General features: G+C 38.3%; 1 protein-coding gene across 2 annotated transcripts in view; it reads right to left on the bottom strand.

Annotated features, from left to right (window-relative positions):
* The window catches only part of ANTXR2 (ANTXR cell adhesion molecule 2), a gene marked incomplete at its 3' end in the record, with an annotated part of 165,644 nt that extends 147,883 nt beyond the window's left edge, over positions 1-17,761 (bottom strand). For both annotated transcript variants that reach the window (XM_082652808.1, XM_082652807.1), the window contains exons 1-3: positions 17,014-17,761; positions 16,289-16,360; positions 14,183-14,254 (exon numbers count right to left, since the gene is read on the bottom strand). In XM_082652808.1, coding sequence (XP_082508934.1) covers positions 14,183-14,254; positions 16,289-16,360; positions 17,014-17,165 — 296 coding nt within the window. In that variant the 5' untranslated portion in view covers positions 17,166-17,761. The remainder of the gene's footprint in view (positions 1-14,182; positions 14,255-16,288; positions 16,361-17,013) is intronic.
* Positions 17,762-19,503: the final 1,742 nt, after the last annotated feature.

Raw genomic sequence — 19,503 nt, 5'->3', positions numbered from 1 at the left:
TTTACTAAATGCTGAGGAGTAAACATTTTCCTGCATTCAAAAAAAACAAGGATGGAGTAGGTCAACTTAAGTGAAAAAGTATTTCTGCAGCACTCACCCCACCCCCCTACAAGTCAGAAATCTTGTGTTATCTGCAAATTCCTAAGGCACGTTACTTAACCCTTACTTATGGAAATTAACATTTCCTATATTTGTCTCCCAAAGTCTCATGATCTAGTCACTTCTGTGGCTTCTTCTCACCCATCCAGACACCAGCTCATTCTCTTGAATATTGTAGGTACTTAATACATATTCGATGAACAAATGAAAGAATAAATGATTGGATGAATGAATGGATGGATGATAATGGTTCTTGACAGAGACAATATAAATGAAAAAGAGGAAAAATCATAGAATAATCTTTCTCATCATGACTAATTAGCTGTCTCAATGGAGTATGTATAAACAAAGTATGACTACAATATTAACAGCTATTTTGTGTGTATAAGTAAAAGACTCATTTTTCAGGTTTTTTAAATATAGATTCCAGACACCCCTTTGAAAATAAATCACAAGAATCTTAAGACACAAATACAAGTGTTGCAAAAACAATCCAAAACAAAGTCAAATTTTCTTTTTAAAATTAAAAGATCTGGAGAGATCTGAAAAATATTATTTTCAGAATTTTAGCCTTTAAATAGAAGCAAAAAAAATATCTTTCTAAATAAAAAAGTCATGATATGGTAAACTGAAGTATAATGCTTTAAATAAAACATGAAGAGCATCCACACTCCTGAGGATGATAGATTAAAAAATTAACTGTAAAAAGTATATTATCTGAACATCAAGGAACTTACTGGGGTCACATACAAAATTTTATATACATATATATATTTGTGTGTGTATATACATACATAAGTATATCATACACATATGTGTATGATATGTATACATCATACACTATTAAAACAAATGTCAAAAATAGTAAAAAAAAAATTATTCTGTCATCTGCAATGTTGTGTTTCCAATACTTGAAATAAATGAGTCATTCACCAGAGCCACATTCACATTTTTAAAGTAACTTATTGATTCTATTTTAATATTGTAATGAAAATTATTATCAAACAAGTTCTCCATCTCAAGAAATTTCCAGATAACACAAGACAACTTTCAAAGTATAATCCTAATCTTCCTCCTTCCTAATTCAGTCATCTCTACCAACCCATGTTGATTGTCTCTTAATCCTTGGTTTAAAATCTACCTACTCTGAACCTATCTCTAACTTCAATGTACTCTTTTTTCTAAGGTGCCGCAAACATATTCATGTTCAACTTTTACTACATTGAATAATTCTGTTTCTTAAAAACATTCTACTTAAAAATAATTTAATGAATTTAATTTAATTTTTTTACTTCTTAACTAGACTGGAAGTTTACAGTGGACTATCACCATGTCTATTATTTTTAATGTATCCCCTAACTCTGCGCTAACTACTTATTATGATGCCTTTTACAAAGTAAGTGTTCAATAAATTTTTCAATCTACCATAGGAAAAAAATTCATAATTCCACAGATGATGGAGTAAATTACATAATTTATAAACTTGTTTTATCTAAATATTTATGTTTTAATATCTACAGAAACAACTTGAAACTGATTCTGTCTGAATGCAGATAAAAACCAAATATTTGGTACTTCACAAAACTGAGTGGCAGCATGTCCTCAAGCATTAACGTTTGTTGCCAAAAGAGAAATGAAAAAGACAACTGAAATCCAAGTTTACGCAAACAAATTTTGCATGGTGAAAATCACCTTCTCCATTCAGTTCAGATTCAGCTCATCATTACTTCTGAGGACCAGACAACACCAGCAGAAGACTCTAAGCTGAAAGAACTTGACAAATGTGGGATTCAGAGTGTTTGGGAAGGTAGGTCTCTGCTGGCTCATTTCACCGGAGGAAGCAGAGCACCTCTTGCTTTTCTATGTGTACCCATACCTGCCACCATAATATTCTAAGCTGCTCTGAATTGCATCATTACTTTTACAGCTGCAGAGTCATAAGAAGAAAAGTGTTCCTTGCCCATAGCCAATAACATCAACATACATTGAGTCCTGGTCTGTCACTTTCCAGAGTAACTACATAATCTGTCAGCCTCTCCTCCATCAACAAGTGTCACCAAATGGGAAATGGAAACCAAAATAAGATAGGGTCTTTGAAGGATCCCAAGAAACTAAAAATAAGTTCTAAATTTCTCTATTAGTAAATGGTAAACTAAGGGGGAAACAAAATTATGTAGCAGGTGAAAAACACAACTCATCCATCTATACTGTGACTTAAAGAAAACTCTAAGGGAAAGCAAGGGAGAAAATGATAAAAAATAAAAGAAGAAAAAAAATGGGTATGTTAAGGAGATCAGCTCCAATCCAACATCATCTTAGAAGATCAGCTTCACTGAGTCTTATGGCTTCAGGGTTATGTCTTCAGCTACGAGGAACAGCAATATCGAAACTACTTGGGTGTTTGTTGTGAAGCTGTCGTTAAGGGTGCTGCTCAAGACACACAAAGTCCCCTATGAGGTCACACAGCAGAAGTTTCTTTGCCACCCCTGAGTGATCACTATATATTTCCTCCTTTCTGCTAACTACAGCTATGTAAACTGTTTCTTGCCCTATCAGGAACCCCATGATAAATTTCTTACTCATTCAGAAAATTCTGCTAAGCTCATATGGTTATCATATTGCTACACCCTCTTTTCCAAGATCTTAAATTTTCTTTTTATATGTTATTAATTTTCTGCAATGTTATTATATTCTGTGTAGCTTCAAATACTTTTTGGAAAGAGGCAGAATTTAAACAAATAAAATAGGATATGAAACTACTGTTTTGCAGTTATTGTTTGTTGTTGCTGAACATCAGGGGACTAATCAACTCTCTTCTTGACTTTATAACTATGTTGATTGAAAAGAGAGAATGAGGCAGGGGGTGGGAGGTGGAGACAAAAACACAGTGACTCATTTTTTTAATCTATAAAATTAACACTTTCAGCTCTGTTAGTATCTCTCAAGTCTCTCTGCTGAGTAGGGAAAAGAAGAGATAAAAGGGAAGAGGCAGGACAAGAAGACAAGAGAAGGGAAGGGAAGGAAACCACAACTGCCATGCACAGTGCCACATCAAGGGCTTTTCTCCATCCATAGAACACTTGGGACTGTGGAAGGTGTGCATGATGTCATAACTAAAATAAAGATGTATTTTATAAATAGTGGCATAATAAAATGGTTGGCAGAAAATTCTGACTTGCCCAACTAGCACAATTAAGGCATAATTTTAAGTACCTTCTACTTGTGACTAAAGATATACATTTATAAATATATCTGTATATTTAACCTGAACTTTTCAATGAGCATCATCTTAACTTTCCAGATTTTAAAGCTCTTTCCAGGTTTCAGTCAATCAGTCTACACACATTTGCTGAGCACCTACCACATGTGAATGCTGTGATCCTACACAGTGATATGAGAATGACTCATGCTTAGTCCACAGCTACCTTTACACCCATCTCTACAGATGTAGTGTCGTTCTCCCTCGAGCTGGATGCTGGGATCATCTGAAGGGCTTTTAAAAAAAATCTCTTCTGGACTCTAATGGAAGAAATTCTAATCCACTTGGTGTGTGCTGGGGTCAGGGTATTTTTTGGAAATTCCCCATAGTATTCTAATGTGCAGCCAGAATTAGGAACCTCTGATCTAATCTAATTTTAAAACCTTTCCATTTTGTTGGAATGCTCTTTTCCTTATCTATTTTTCCAGTCAGTTCTTCAATCAAAGGAGTTTTGGGGTAACTAGGATAATCTTTTAAACTGTAAAATACAATTTCTGGAATCATATGGTTTATAGCCAGAGAGAACATGGATTATTTCCAAGCCCAATCTCATTTCCTCATCTATAAGATAAGGATGAAAATACCCACGCCATGGGGTCATTGTGATGATTAAACAGCACATAATAAGTACTGAGTTAGCTGCAGCTACTATGGTCATTATTGTTGATATTCATCACTCCCCTGTTAGTAGGATTTTGTTCACTCAGTTTACTTTCTTCTTGATTCCAAGGTGAGCAAGCTCAGTAAACTGAGGGTTGAAATTATTTGATATAGATCCAGAGAGGAGGAGGGGAAAGGAAAAGAGAAAAGAGGGAAGAAAGTGTTATACTGAAGTTTTAATAAGGAGAAGGTCTTAGAAAGGAATTACATGGAAAGCTACAGAATGAGATGGGAAGACTCAGGGATTGGAGTAAATCCGAGATGAACTGAAACTTTGGTTCTGCAACAAATAAACCGTGTAACCATCTGCACTTATTTAACTTCCTGGAGTTCACTTTCCATATCCATAAAATGTAAATAAGAATGGCTGTCCCAATGGATTTTTCATTCACTCATTCCATAGAGATTTATTAGATGCCTACTATCATGTTTATAATATAATGTTATTTGGCAGCTTTGAGCATTCAGAAAGTAGTGGGCACCTGTACAGAAGGACTGTTAGAGGAGATAGACAGGAGAAAGGAAGTGAATAGTACCCAAAACAAACCCTCTTCATTACAGTTTGTCCTCTGCACTGCTATGTTGCTCTTCTATAAATGGTGGCAGGCTGGATTTGAGGCAACAGATGGCACAATAGATAAGACTCCAGGCTCTGGAGCCAGAGAGCTCCAGCCAATTATCTAACCTTTGCATCCTTCAGTTGTTTCATGTTAAGCAAAGTTAACACCAACACTAACTCCACAGGGCTACTGTGAAAATCAAAGGAGTTAATGCATATAAAGTGTCTGGTACAAAGTGAGTGTCACATAGATATTAGTTATTGTTCTTTTAACACATAACGTGTCAGGGACTGAGCAAGGTCATCTGCCAGCTCACCCTCAGTTCTTTCATTACATATCAAACCATGAACACAACCCACAGGTCAAGCATGGGGCCTTGGCCACCTTAATTCCCAGCTCTAACACTTACTAGCCTTAGTAACTTTGTGACTTTGGTAAGTTAAGTACCTTCTCTGGGCGTGCATTTCTCCCATCTGAAAATGGGGATATTGATAGTACTTATGTAGTGGAGTTGTTATAAAAATTAAAGAGACTATTACATGTAAATAGTTGGTACACTGAATGGCACCTAGGTGTTCAATAATCAATACCAACTGTCTATATCAATTCACGGTACCCCTGTCTCTTACCCATAGAAGGGAATGTAAGTAGGAATTATCGGCTTTGTTTGTCATAGTTGGGAGCCTCATTTGAGAACTTCCCTCACTAGCCCCTCATAAAACACATAGAATTTTTAAACTTTATATTAAGTTAGACAAACTCCAAATCATATGCACAAGTATTCAGTATTGCTCTTGAACAGTTGAGAACCAACAATCCTAAAATGTATTCCTTTTATAGCACAATTTTAAAATATTTTAGGAAAATTGTCATTTCTAATGAATAAAACTTCAATTCTCACATTTTTACATATTAATTCTTAAGACTTTGAGAGTTTGAATTTAATAATACTCTTCAAAATCACAAAGGTAAAAGGAAATGTGCCCATCTATTCTAAACTAACTCAAGAAGGAAATAATGTTAATATTAAAATAATAAAAACAAAAGAGAAAGTATTAATGTTACTAATAAACAGTTTTAATTTATATAAAAGAATAAGAGAAATGAGAGTGAGAGGTTAATAATAAAAGTAAATAAAATCTGTCAGTCAAAATTTGCTGACATAGGTTATGGGTTACACCAAAATCTAAAGACCAGTGCCAAAATTACCAATCTACTTTGTTATTTTGGTTACACACAAGGTTTATTTTATTTTTCTCCAAGCTGGCTTGTTTATTTCTGAAAGAGATTCATCTTTGGAATTTCATTATTACTTTCCTGATAAACTATGGTAGATAATCTCCAAATATGACCTCCATCAATTCCTTCCCATTCTATATGTGCCCACTCTCCCATCAAGAGATGGAATTTATCCCCCATCCCTTTGAATCTGGCCCAGCCCTGTTACTGCTTGGCAATAGAACAATGATATTCTTAGACAGCTGAGTCCAACCCTTAAGAGAACTAGAGACTTTGTTTCCTTCATCTTATAATACTTGCTCTTGGAATGCTCTTTCAGAACCCAGTTATCATGCTGTGAGAAGTCCATGCCACATGCAGAGGTCACATGGAGGAGAACCAAGTTATTCCAGCTCTAGGTGTGCTTCAGAATCAACAACCACCCTCTATGACTATAGCACACCAGATAACATCATATGGGACAGAGAAACCTTCCATTTGAGCCATCAACTCACAGAATTGTGAGAGATAACAAAATTGTTGTTTAAGCCACTAAGTTTTGGGGTGCTTTTCTATGATTACTGTGCCAACTCCAGGCCTAAGCCTTAATAAGGCATGGGAGTTTCCTTTTTGTACCCTTGGTAGTTAGCTGCCATATAAAAACTTTAACTATCCTGAGACCACCATGCAGAGGAGGAAACCCAACCTAGCCATGTGCAGAAGCCACATGGAGGAGAATGGAGACTCCAGTCCACAGTCCTAGCTGAGCTCCTAGACAACAGCCAGCACCAGCACCAACTTGCGAGCCACCTGGGTGAGGTCATTTCAACTCTTCTAGCCATTCCAGCTTCCCAGCTGACAACATGTGAAGCATGAGAACTGCACATTCAATGCACAATATCATGAGAAACAATAAATTGTATTTATACCACTAATTTTAGGGTGGTTTATTATGCAGTAATAGATAACCAAAATAGAAATTGTGACTAAGGTAAAAGATAAATGACCTTGAGAAGACTGACAGTAAAGACTGGAGGAGCAGTGAGCAAATTGTTATTGGAGGCTCAGTTTCATGTTCATGTCTGCTGCATTCCATTGGTTAAATTTAGTAAGCCATAGGCCCAACCCAGATTTTTTAAATTATATATTTAAATAAAAAATACTTATATACACATATATTCTATATATTATACATATTACATGTATAATCATGTATACACGTGTATGCATATATGTTGTATGTATTCTGTGTTTCATTGGAGGTCACAGAAGAGCAATCTATCACAAAAGCTAAAAGCTTCATGCAGCTACGCTATCAAATGCCAATTTAGATAACTGCATAATCATAAATGCTATAGGTATTTATATCATAGGTCAATTCTGTTCTTTATCCTCAAGAGAATATTAGCCAGAGATATTAGTCCTTGAAATGAACAAAACTGCAAACAAAATGTAGGAATACACCAGAATTTTATAATTAGTCAGTTACATAACATAATTAAATTTCTCTTGGAAGGTAAAACTTAGTTGATTGAGTAAAATATGAAACATAACAATGTTCTCAAGATGTTACTCATGTCTATAGAAATGATTTAGAATCCGCTTAGCTTTGTACTTTACCTGAGCTATTACGTATAAAGCATTTAGCAAAATGTCTGATACATAGTAAGTGCTCAATGAACTTTATCTACTACTTTTGTCTCCTTCCATAAATAAACCACAATATTAATCAGTCTGACAAAATTAGAAAAATTACATGTGGGAAAATTTGTTCATTCATTCAAATACTATACCCATCCTAGCTATCTATTTAATTGCGTCATTATATACTGCTATACAACGTATGTAGGAAGGACAAATTGCCAAAAAAAAAAAAAAAATTATTCCCTACTAGCTCCTCAACTTAAAATTTTTTTAAAGTTTTCAAAAGAGTAAAAGATGATTTTTCCAGACACAAACATTTCTAATACATCCCAAGTTACATCTTAGTAACTTGTACTTTATATAAAAACTTGCTTATTCTTTATTTAACATGTCACTCTAAAGCCAATATATGCCAAGGTCTCTGTGGTCCAGATTCCAGACCAATGAATCCAAGGTAAAGTCCTAGATTCAAAAATATCTGCTTAAAAAATGCCCCACACAATCTGGGTTCGTGAAAATTTTTTCTCCAATTTAGTCTACGCTTACCAAAGTGTGGTACACAGATCACATCTAAAGTTCACATCTGCTGTATCTTGAATGCTTACACTCCATGTCCCCATTTAATGCCTTGCTGGGCCACGAGAAACCAACCTCTGCATTTTACCACCTCAGTGTGCCAGGTCTGTCTTCCAGGCACAAGCAACAATGTATTTAATTTTCTAGAACACACTCATTAAGCAGATATGGGACTTCACTGAAAGTAACTGTTCACATATGCACAACCAGAATCCAAGATGCTGCCATGCCCAGACCTCTCAGGATTACCAAACGTGTGGCCAAAACTGACTTTTCTAAACAGGAATAATTAGTTCCCTAATAGAATCAAAACAAAAACAATAGAGTCACTTCCTCTCACTGAGTCACTGGTTTGTAAGAGAACAGAATACACTTAGAGGATGAATATGTCTTTGAATTATGACAATTCTGACTAATTGTGAAAAATGGAGAAGGGGGGAACAGAGAGAGTCTGAGGCAGTGCAGTGGTTAGGTAGTCACGCTCACGAGCCACACCCAGGTGTGAATTCTGGCTCTGACTCCTTAGCTGTGTCACTTTGAGCAAAGTCACTTGACTTCTCCAAACTTCTGCCAGAATCATGACACATGATGGTGATGGTGCGGTACAATGATAACCTCCAAATCTCATTTCAACCTCAGTCTCCTTTCCAACCAGTCATCAATTAGGCCTTCTCATGCATTGCATGCATTTTATCACCCCAACATTTCTATATGGTAGGAATGATTAGCTCCTTTTAGCAGACAAGCGAATTGGGCAGCAAGAGGTGAAATAACTTGTCCAAAGTCACACAGCTAGTATACAACTCCTATGTCTTTCTGACCCAAAGTCCAATCCTGGTGTTTTCATTTTAACAAGGAGCCTTCAGGATCCTCCAAGTTAACAGCTGAATATGCTCTATTCCTAATGCTTACTCTTTCCAACCCTTGAGTTCCATTTTGATTCCAAAATAGCTGTCTCTGGCTACAGAAGTCAATAACATTTATTTTTAATTTAAATATTTGTTTAATAATAGTATTACATTGTCATTGAAATAAAATTGAATAACCTAGATGTATGGAAATTAAAAACATGAAGGCTCTCCCCACCCTGAATCTCACTGCTAAGACAATATTGTTGTTAGCAACTTGTTGCTCAACTTCCAGACTTTTTTCCATGCATTCATTATTATACACACACACACACCATAAAAACAGGTAAATTTTTGGTTTGTTTTGATTTATCATCTTTAACAGAGTATTCTGCAACTTGCTTTTCTCAATTAGTATATCTTAGATATATTTTCATGGTGATATATATGGATTTTCCAATTTTTTGAATGACTGTATAGTATCCCATTCTATGTCTAAATTTATTATAGTATCATCAATTGACGAGCATTTAGATTTTACTACAATTTTCACTATAATGAACAATGCTGCAGTATTTAATTTTGCACATACCTATCTTTGCACACTGGTGCTAGTATTTCAGTAGGGTATAGTCCTAAAAAGTAGAATTGCTGATAACAGACTTCTAAACTTTTACAGATACTGACAAATTTCACTGCAAAATGAATGAACCAATTTATAAATTGCCAACTCTTATAAAAGATTATTTTATCACAAGTAAATTTTTAATTCAGATTTAAAGGAATTAGAAGAAATCCTTTCAAATAATAGAAATGTGTATATTATTTAAATTTTCATATAAATTTAATCAAACGACTTCTCTTTAATTTCCCACAAGTTTGCCTAAGGAATATTTTTTCCTAAGTAATTGATTATTATTCTCAGGTCAAACAATTATATGACTTTTTCAATTTGGGGACAATTATATCAAAAAGAGAGTTGGAAATGTTTGTAACTGATCTATAACAATAAAAATGAGAAAATTAGCAAATATAAGTCATCATTTATCACCTCTCAAGGAGAGAAAATATATGATAGCAGTTAATAACTCAGGTTCTAGAGTCAGACCAACTCAATCATTCATTCAACAAATATTTACAAGCATCTACTATGGGCCAAGCCCTGTTCTAGGTGTTAGATATATGGGTGAAGGTAAACAAGACAAAGAGGAGCCCTCTGCTCTCATGCAGTTTACATTAGGGTTATGGAGATAAAATAAATTGATTAACAGAACAATTTCAAAAAGTGATAACTAAATAGAGTATTGTGAGACGTTACCAGGGAGGTGAGGCAGGATTTCTTTACACCTGATGGTGAGGAAAGGCTTCTCAAAGGAGGTGATGCGTGGGATGAGGCCTCAATAACAAGCATGAGCTGGTCAGGGGATGATCTGGGGCAGACAAAGAGCAAAACTGCTAGTGCAGAGAGAAGGTTGATCTGTTCAGGGAATGGAAAGAGGGCCAGTATACACAGCTATGGCATACAATGTTGTAGGAAAGGTTTGGGTGAGCAAGCAGGTAGGGCTTTTAGGCCATTGGGAAATGTGTGCTTTCTATCCTAAGCCGTTAGATTGTCTTAAGCACAAGAGGGGCATGATCTACTTTACGCTTTAAGAGACCATTCTGGCTAATATACTGCCCACCACTGATTAATTGTGTGTTTTGGACAAGTTACATTACCTTTCTCAGCTTCAGTTTCCTCATTTATAAAGTTGAGATAACAGTATCTGTTACATGGAGTTGATATAAGGGTTAAGTGAAGTAATGAATGGAAAGCATTTTGCACAATATCTAGCACATAATAATTGTTCACTAAATGTTTTCGATTAACTCACTTTTACATCATTAAGATTACATTAAGCAGAACTAAGCATAATTCACTACCCCCAACACAATAGCTAAGAATATCCTTTAAAATTAGTCCTGATTCAAATTCTCTAATATTGAGAGGTTGGATATTTCCATATTGAATCAACAGTCAGCACTTTTCTCTTACCTGATCCTATAATACAGCCCTGAGCTATATGTGTTTGTGTATGTGTTTGTGTACACAAACAGTCCCCTACTGTCACATAGATTATTCATCCTTGTGTTACCTCCAGAGTCTACAATGCTCAATACATCATATACAGATAGGGCAGGCAAAGCAGGTAGGTAGGTAGGTAGATGGATGGACTAACAGATATATGGAAGATAAAAATCATGGGGGCAAAAGAAAAAAAGAGAGTGTTTCAAATTGAATTATTCAAAATAATAATATTTTTAAATCATGAGTATATTAAATGCATAACTGATCATTTCTTGCCATGTGTATTATTCTATTCATGCATTTACATAGTACCGAATTCATGCTGAAACCCTAACAGAAGACACAGCCCTACTGTAAGGACTTACTGTCTTCCAATCTTGCTTCATCTCTACTGAAAATATTTAGCAACACTCTGAGAAACATGAAAGAGGTACTTCTCATATTTACCAAGGTACTGACAAATTATAAGTAATAGAACCAAAATTGTGAAACCTGCTATATTTGACCTTTGCATTTTCCATGCACTCAGATCTCTTAGTGTGACATCGAGAAAGTTTATACATAGAATTCCCCTTTCTAGGCTCTTGAAACAAGGATCCCCAATAGTTGTGGAAACATCTGTTCAGTGATCTTGCATCTAAATATGTGAATGGTTTCTACACACTTAAAATTGTATAACGGACGAAAAGTGACATTATATCCAAATATAGAGGACCATAGAAATTTGAAAAGTCATTGATTTAATTGAATAAAATTAGTAAAAGAAAAACTAGGTTTAGAAAATAATCCTTTAGGGCAGACTGTTCTGTGGTATACAAAAAACTTTTCTATGCATTGTCTTATTTTTGATCCTCACAAATCTCTTAAGAAAACATGGTAGATTATGTCTGCAGTTTATAAACATAAAAACTAACACATTGAGTAGATGATTTACCCCAAGTCTCTAATCAGTAAGTAGCAAAACTGGAGCTCTAACCCAGGCCTTCTCAGTGTACATTCTGCCACCCCAAAGTAATGCAACGTGCCAAATCGTGCAATTTGTTAAAACTGAACTTATTTCTATTTAAAAAGAACCAGAGGAGCCAACTATATTGGGGAAAAAAAAAAGTGCAAGTAGCATTATTAAAATTCCTCCTGGAATTTTATTATAAATCCTTTCAAGCAGGATAATAATCCCTTTATATAAGCATAATTCCTCCTGATCATTAAAATACTACATACTCCCTAGTTGCAGATAATAATAATAGCAACATAAGAGCCCTCATCTCTTGAATACACATATGCCAGACTCTCTCCTACATTCTCCACATTCATTGACTTTAATTCTTACAGCAATCTTATGAAGTAGGTATTATTATTATCACCACCACCATCACCATCATTATATAAATGGAAAAAACTGAGGCATAAAGAGGTTAAGTAACTTGTCCATGACCATTTGGCAAGTAAATGGGTTCAGCAAATTTTAGGTGCAACATTACGCTGCCTTTTGAAATAGAAGCTTCTTTATCCCATTCTAACCTCTCCCCTATCAGATTCAACCAATGATAAGGGAAGAATCTCTGGTTGAGATGAACATGATTTAAGCCCTTTCCATGCATGTTTATGCAATACCAATCTTGCCGACCTGTGACTGTACTTTATCAAAGTGCTGAAGGATTCACATGTAAAGTACCTAACAGAGAACCTGGCACAATGTATGCAGCTGACAATTACTGAGAGTCTACTGTGTGTCTGGCATTATTCTAAATCCTTTTCTCTATACATACTCCATAAATGTTAACTTGTTTCTTTTTTTGTCCTAATGGATAGGCTGAATCAAAAGTTGTTTCTTTGGAAATTAAGCTGGGCAATAGAGAAAACTTCTTTTCATGAAGGCAAGGACTGTTATATCAATGGTATAAAAAGCTGTTGTATATGGGTTGTTAGGGACTACTGTTGCTCTGGCCCTTGATGAGACCCAGATGCACATAAAAATGTATGAGAGGAAATATAAATGAGGAGACTGAGGTCATAAGATGGACTCCCCACCTACAGAGAGATTTCCTCTCCAGGAAAAGTAAAACTTAAAGCACAAAGAAATTAGAAGTTTGATTGATTTTCCAAATCAATTATGTGAATTTTAAATGTTATCTCCCTGAGTTCCTTTAAATATTATGCTTTCTCGACACTTTTTTTTTTTTGCGGTATGCAGGCCTCTCACTGTTGTGGCCTCTCCCGTTGCAGAGCACAGGCTCCGGACGCGCAGGCTCAGCGGCCATGGCTCACGGGCCCAGCCGCTCCGCGGCATGTGGGATCTTCCCGGACCGGGTCACGAACCCGTGTCCCCTGCATCGGTAGGCAGACTCTCAACCACTGCACCACCAGGGAAGCCCTCTTGACATTTTTAAAGGAAAAAAAAAAAAGAAACTTTAAAGACAAAACTTTTCAGAAATCCACATATGTGAAAAAAGATACAACAGCCTCCCTTGCTAAAACTACAGTTTGGAGAAATTTGATTTCAAAATAACACTAACCCATTCATTTATTCAACAAGAATTGAGCAAGAACTATCTTGCATACTTTGTGTTAAATGAAGTAGACATAAAAATGAAGTAGAAAATCTCCCTTCCCACTATGGAAAGAACCACTCTTTAAAATATGTCAAAGACTATTTCTAACTTGCCACAGTGATGGGTCCAAATGACACAGAAATGGTCATATAAAATACTATGATATTGGTTTGGGAAAAAAAAATACATACACACACACACACACACACACACACACACAAATGAAAGCAAGTTCCTTTATAAAGGTAAACATATTCAGCATCAGTGGACCTCAGAGTAAGACTGGAGATTCAGGACGTCTGCTCAATCTAGTAGATTATCCAAATGGATCCATATCTTTCTCCTCTCTAAAATTCTTCCAATTCCTGGTTGATTAATATATTACATCTAAACATGAAAGATGTAGAACAGAGAGGGGAACAGAGAGGGGGAAAGTGGGAGGTAGTAAATACACAACTAAGGCAGAGATATGGGTTTCATTGTACATTCCACAGCCAATATGAATGATATCGATTTTCAGATTACCTGCTCTTTTATATTATTCATACTTCCTTTTCCCTCTATTAGTGAAGAGAACGAAATTGTCTGTGCACTTGCTTGATTCCACTGAGAGGCCTGAATCACCACTTGGAAATATCAATCATTCCTTTAAGATTAGTCTCTACTAAAAGCCTGCAGTGAAACGATAATGCACTAACCTGTCTCCAGTTAATGGCAAAATAATGGTTGCTTGAGAAGAAAACACAATGAAAGATAATCTCATTTGAGGGCTGCAAAATAAGAAAAGAGGCAGTTAAAACATTTTTAAAAGAAATATTGATATAATACAGATGTATAGCTAGGGAGTCTCATTTAAAATCAGTCTCACTGAATGGTTCAGGCTTCTTTTAAATGGAACTCCCTAAGCAGATACACTTAACTCTGCTCAACATTACTGCATATGTCATTTTGGATTTAGTCAGTGCTTCTCAGCACTCAAGCACTCCTCCCTGACCCATAGGACTGTTTAGGTAGAGGCTAACTAGAAAGATGAATTGTAGGCCAATGGAAAACTTTTTGGTAGAAAGTGCTTCTTCCTTTGATGTTCTATCTCATCTCCTTCTAGGAGGCCAATCCCTTCAGAGTGATTATCATTAGCAATTTTAGGGCTGGAGAGCAGTCCGTCTGATTTAACTACCACAGCTATGAAAAGGAGTTCATACAGAAGTTATCCTGAAGTAAGATTACTTAAAGAGTGTCATGGGCAATGTGAAACAGAAGAACAAATCACATTTTCAATTTTCCAAGTCTCAAATATCACACTCCAGTTGGCAACAACTGCCCTGGTTAGCTACACCTTTTAAGCTTTAAGCCTTGATCTCACAGAATGGTTCTAGTTTCGAAGACACTCTATGCAACTCTTACTAAGATCTGAAACTGAAGATGTGAAAGTAAGACCTACAAACTGAAGAGCAGAATGGTATCAAAGGGTTATACATACTTGAAAAGTCATTCTCTTCAGCAGTCACCCTTTATTTACTTTCTACAATGCACTGTTGGTTAGTAACTGAGCAACTAAACTTGAACCAGAGAACTGTGTATTATAGAATTCCAATTTGTAAACCAGACCAAACAAGAGCCCCACTTCTTGGAAATATACTGAAATGACCCACTGCTTTTGATCAAAATTTATGGGACTCTGCACACTCTTGGATTAAATCAGAAAATTTATAAACAACTCTTTCTTCTGCCTTTGACATTTAAGGATATAGGGCCTTGTTTATTTTTCTCTCCTAGACAAGTTTACCTCAGACCTTGTCCAGAAATGAGTGTTATACTTGGCTTCTTAAGCAGGAGACTGATGATTAAACATGGACAAGCATACATTTTTATAGGGATAAACTTACTGCTGCCAATAACTAAAAGCAAGGATTGCCTAGGCCTCTACAGATTGTTTGAAGTTACTTGCAACATGACTTTCAAAATGTTTTGATCATCCAAGCCTGTTTTACAGAAAACATTTGGGCTAACAAGACTGAAAGAAGCAATATTTAATGATACAGCTCCTTTTCATGTCCTTTCCATTATCTTGATAAACTTGCATTTGCTCATTGCATTTTTTCTTCTGAAAAAAAAAAAAAAGGAGAAAAAAAAAAAAGCCTCAAAAGACTAGTGTCCTAAGGTTATTTTTAAATAGGGATGCCACTAATTCCTGGTTACCTCTAAATAAGAGAGTAAGCTGGATTTCATAGCAGTTATGCTTTTTATAGGAGAGAAACCAATCTTTCCTAGTAAGGCTTATTGCATATATAGAACAGTTAAATTTTAAACCAGCCACACGCCCACATATTGCGTAAACACAAGTCGTTTCTTTAAACACACACAAGTGTCTTTCCTGGTAGTGGGTTATTAACATGTGTTCATTTGAAGTTTACCAACACTTATTATTTTTTTAATGAGGACCTCAACAATGCTAAGAATTGTATGGAAAGGAAACTATGTTATGGATACTATTAGCATAAAATTTTTAATGTGGTAAATTATGAGAAAGCATAACTGAAATTCAGAACAGATGAAAATTCAGAAAGGAAAAGACATTTGTAATTGTATCTGAAGATACTTCCCCAGAGCCTGAGCCAAGTTTCTGGGATCCAGATGAAAAAAGCCCTCAACAACTGAAGGGCTGTCCTAATAACAGCATGTGTGTGATAAGACCTTGAGGCACTTAAAAATCAACATTTCAGTAAAGGCTTTCCCTGCAAATGGTTTCCAACTTCCCTCCACATTAAACTCCCCTGCTTAGAAATGGAAAGTGGGAGAAATACCTCACAAATCTCTCTGTGAGTTGCTGGACAAAATTGTAAATTTCAATCCAGTTATTTGCCACACTCCCAGACCTGAAAAAGGAAATTGAACTGATCATAAAAGCAACACATTTACTGGGGCCTAATGCGATCTCTTCTTCAAGCAAAGTAACAGCGTCAGCATCTGAAACTTAGGTACTACGAGAATCTAGGAAATCAACCCATCTTCAGGGACCACCTGCCTGCTAATTGTTTGGAGTAGGATCCCAGCTCTTCAAAATAAACACAGCTTTCCTTAGAAGGAAACGTAAACCACACTGGGTATGTTAACCTTAGACTTTGCCTAGCTACAATGAAAGCGCTGTGATCAGGATAAAACCAGGCAAACTCTAGCCAGCGTGAGGCGCTGAGGACAGAGGGGCCGAGAAAGAGTCTCGTCTGGGTTACAGGGTCGCAGAAGGCTATCCCAAGTGGCCGCACTCCCATTTCCCAAGAAACTCCACAACTGGCCAGCAGTGAGTACCCATCTCCCAGCGAGCCTAGCAGCTCAGGGATCCTCCTATCACCCCGCAGCCCGCAAAGATCCGAAAGCGCTAGCTTTTCGGACAGAGATAGCAACAGGGCACCCATCACCGGGTTACCCACACCCCTCCCCAGGTCGCACATACATCTCAGCCTCCCCAGCCACAGCTCACTACCCAGTGCCACTCTCACCAGAAGACCCTGCATCTCTCTCCCGCACTCACTTGTCCAGGACGAAGTAGAGATCAAAGGCTCCACGGCAGGAGGGCTGCTCCTGGGCGCTCACCAGCCCCCCAGGACCGCTGAGAGCTAACAGCCACAGCCCGGGGACCAGCCAGCTCCCGGGACTGCGCGCCGGGGAGAGCCCCGCCACCATCCTGCGGCCAGGGGTCTGCGACTCCCTCCTGCTCACAGCCCCCTCTGCTCGACTCGGTGGCGACGCTAGGGTGGTAGGAGTTACCAGGGACGCACCCTGGGGTGGGGGGTTGCGAGCAGCTAGGGCGCCGGCGCCTGGGTCAGCAGGACCTACTAACTGACAGAAGGAGGGAGACCAGGAAGGAGGGAGGTCCTAGGAGGACAAAGGGAGACTCCGCAACCGCCGCAGCTGCCGCCGGAACTCTTGACGAATCCCAGTGGAAGAGCGATCCAGTCCTCCCTCTCCCGATTCCGGAGAGTTCCTGCAGACAATAAGGGCCCTCGGCGACAGCTTGCAAGAGAAGTTCCTCCCCGGCCTCTGGTCGAGCCTCTAGCGCCCGTCTGGAACCCGGACCGAGAGTTCCAGTCCGCCGGGAGGGCTCGATTCCGGCTGCTGCAGCGCGAAGCGGGACAGGCACCCCCGGGACGCGGCCGCCGCCGCGGAAACTTGGACTGGAAACCCCTCTCTTCTGGTTCCCTTCCTCTGGCGGCCCAACTCCGCTCTGCACTCCAAACTTTCTTCCTCGTACTCCACTCCGGCACAGCGCAGCCGGGCGGTCCCCTTTAGGGGAGGAGGCTGAACTGGCCCCGGGACTGGTGGCTCCGGAGAAGCCACTCACAGCAGGCCAAAAGCGCGATCTGGCCGGGTGCCCGCAGTGTCAGTGTGCGCCCGAGGGCGGGGCCTGATCCGAAGGCCGCCGAGCCACACACACGCACGCTTGTGGGTTCGTGCCGAGCTGAAGATGACTAACGCTTGTCAGTTTTTGGAAAGGGGATAAGTAGTTTAGAAAAACAGATGTCCTCTAGAAACTAAACATCTCCATGTATCCTGCAGCCTCGGCCTATTTCAGCAGCTGTGCAGAGCAGCCCTCGCCATGGTTTGGGAAACTGAAGTCCAGCCATCCCAAGAGAGGCGATGCCCCCCCCCCCCCGCACTCTGCCCCACCCCTATGACCACAAGCACACTTGCTGCACCGCTACCTAAGAAAGGCAATTTCCTCTTTTTCTATAAACCTACTTGGTTGTTTCATCTCACCAAGCCTAGAAACCAGCATGGTGGTGGGAATGGGGGTGGGGTCGGGGGTGGGAACTGAACTCTTCAGCAGTGGACAGTTGTACCTCAAAATATTTCATCCCACTGTCATTTATCTCAAGCTCCAGATATTAAGCGTTGCATCTTGCAGCAAGCTAGGCCACCCTTGCCAAACTGTGCAAGAGCAAAAGTTTGCAGGAGTTCGGATTCTCTGCTTACTCATTTTGCATTCCCAACCTCCTCCCCCACCACACCTGTGACACCTGCCTTCCCCTGACAGAAACTGGCTTTTAGAAGCTACCAATCTCACTGGTATAAACACCAATAATTGACAGTAATGTGAAGTGTCACCTCCTCCTTTTCATTTGAATTAAATCAAGGCTTTACGATCAAAAGTTCATATACTACCTAATCACATACTGTCTTAGCAATTATATTGGTTGTCTTGAGTATTTAACTTTTCATTTACATAATCTTTGACATACAACCAGATTTGCAAGCTCTCTGAGGATAGAAACCTGCCACTTTAACAAAGATTTATTAAGTACCTACTATGTGCTAGGCACTGTTCTAGGACCTAGAGTTAAGGCTCCAAAAAAGATGACAAGCCCCAGTTTCCATGAAGCTTGCAGTCTGGTTGAGGAGGAAAAACAGACAAAAATACGTAAGTAAATGTCTGTATTAGAAGGTAGTTTGCAGAGATTTAATATATGGTAATACGATAGAGAATGACCAGCTAGATGACTAACACAAAGAAGGTAGCCATTCCAAGAACTAGAGGGGGAAACATTCCCAGCTGCTCCAACTTTCCATAAGTATTAGCTTAGAACATTCAAGAAACAGAAAGAAAAACAGTATGGCTAGAGTTCTGTGTGAAAGAGGAAGTAAGAGAACTAGGCAGGGACTAGTATATGTGCTTTGTAAACTGTTGTAAAGAATTCAGATATTTTATATTGTGAGACTGGAGCCCATTAAAGGCGTTCCAGGGGTGGAGAATAGGATAAAGTGATATGATCTATGTTTTTCAAAGATCATTCTAGCTGATATGACACACTGAATTTGGAGACAGCAAGAATGAAAGCAGGAAAACCGGTCAGGAGGCTACTGCAGGATCAGGACACAATAAAATGGTACCTTGGACCATCACCCCTATAGTGGCTGAACTGAGAGATATGAATGGATGAGAGCTTCAATAAATACAGGTAGATCCCCAGTTTGGAAATGTCTGCCACTTAGGGATGGAAACTCCACTATCACCTACTGGATC

This window comes from Grampus griseus (assembly GCF_964374135.1).
Source record: "Grampus griseus genome assembly, chromosome: 4".
NCBI lineage: Eukaryota > Metazoa > Chordata > Mammalia > Artiodactyla > Delphinidae > Grampus > Grampus griseus.
This window is presented reverse-complemented; position numbering and strand designations above follow the sequence as displayed.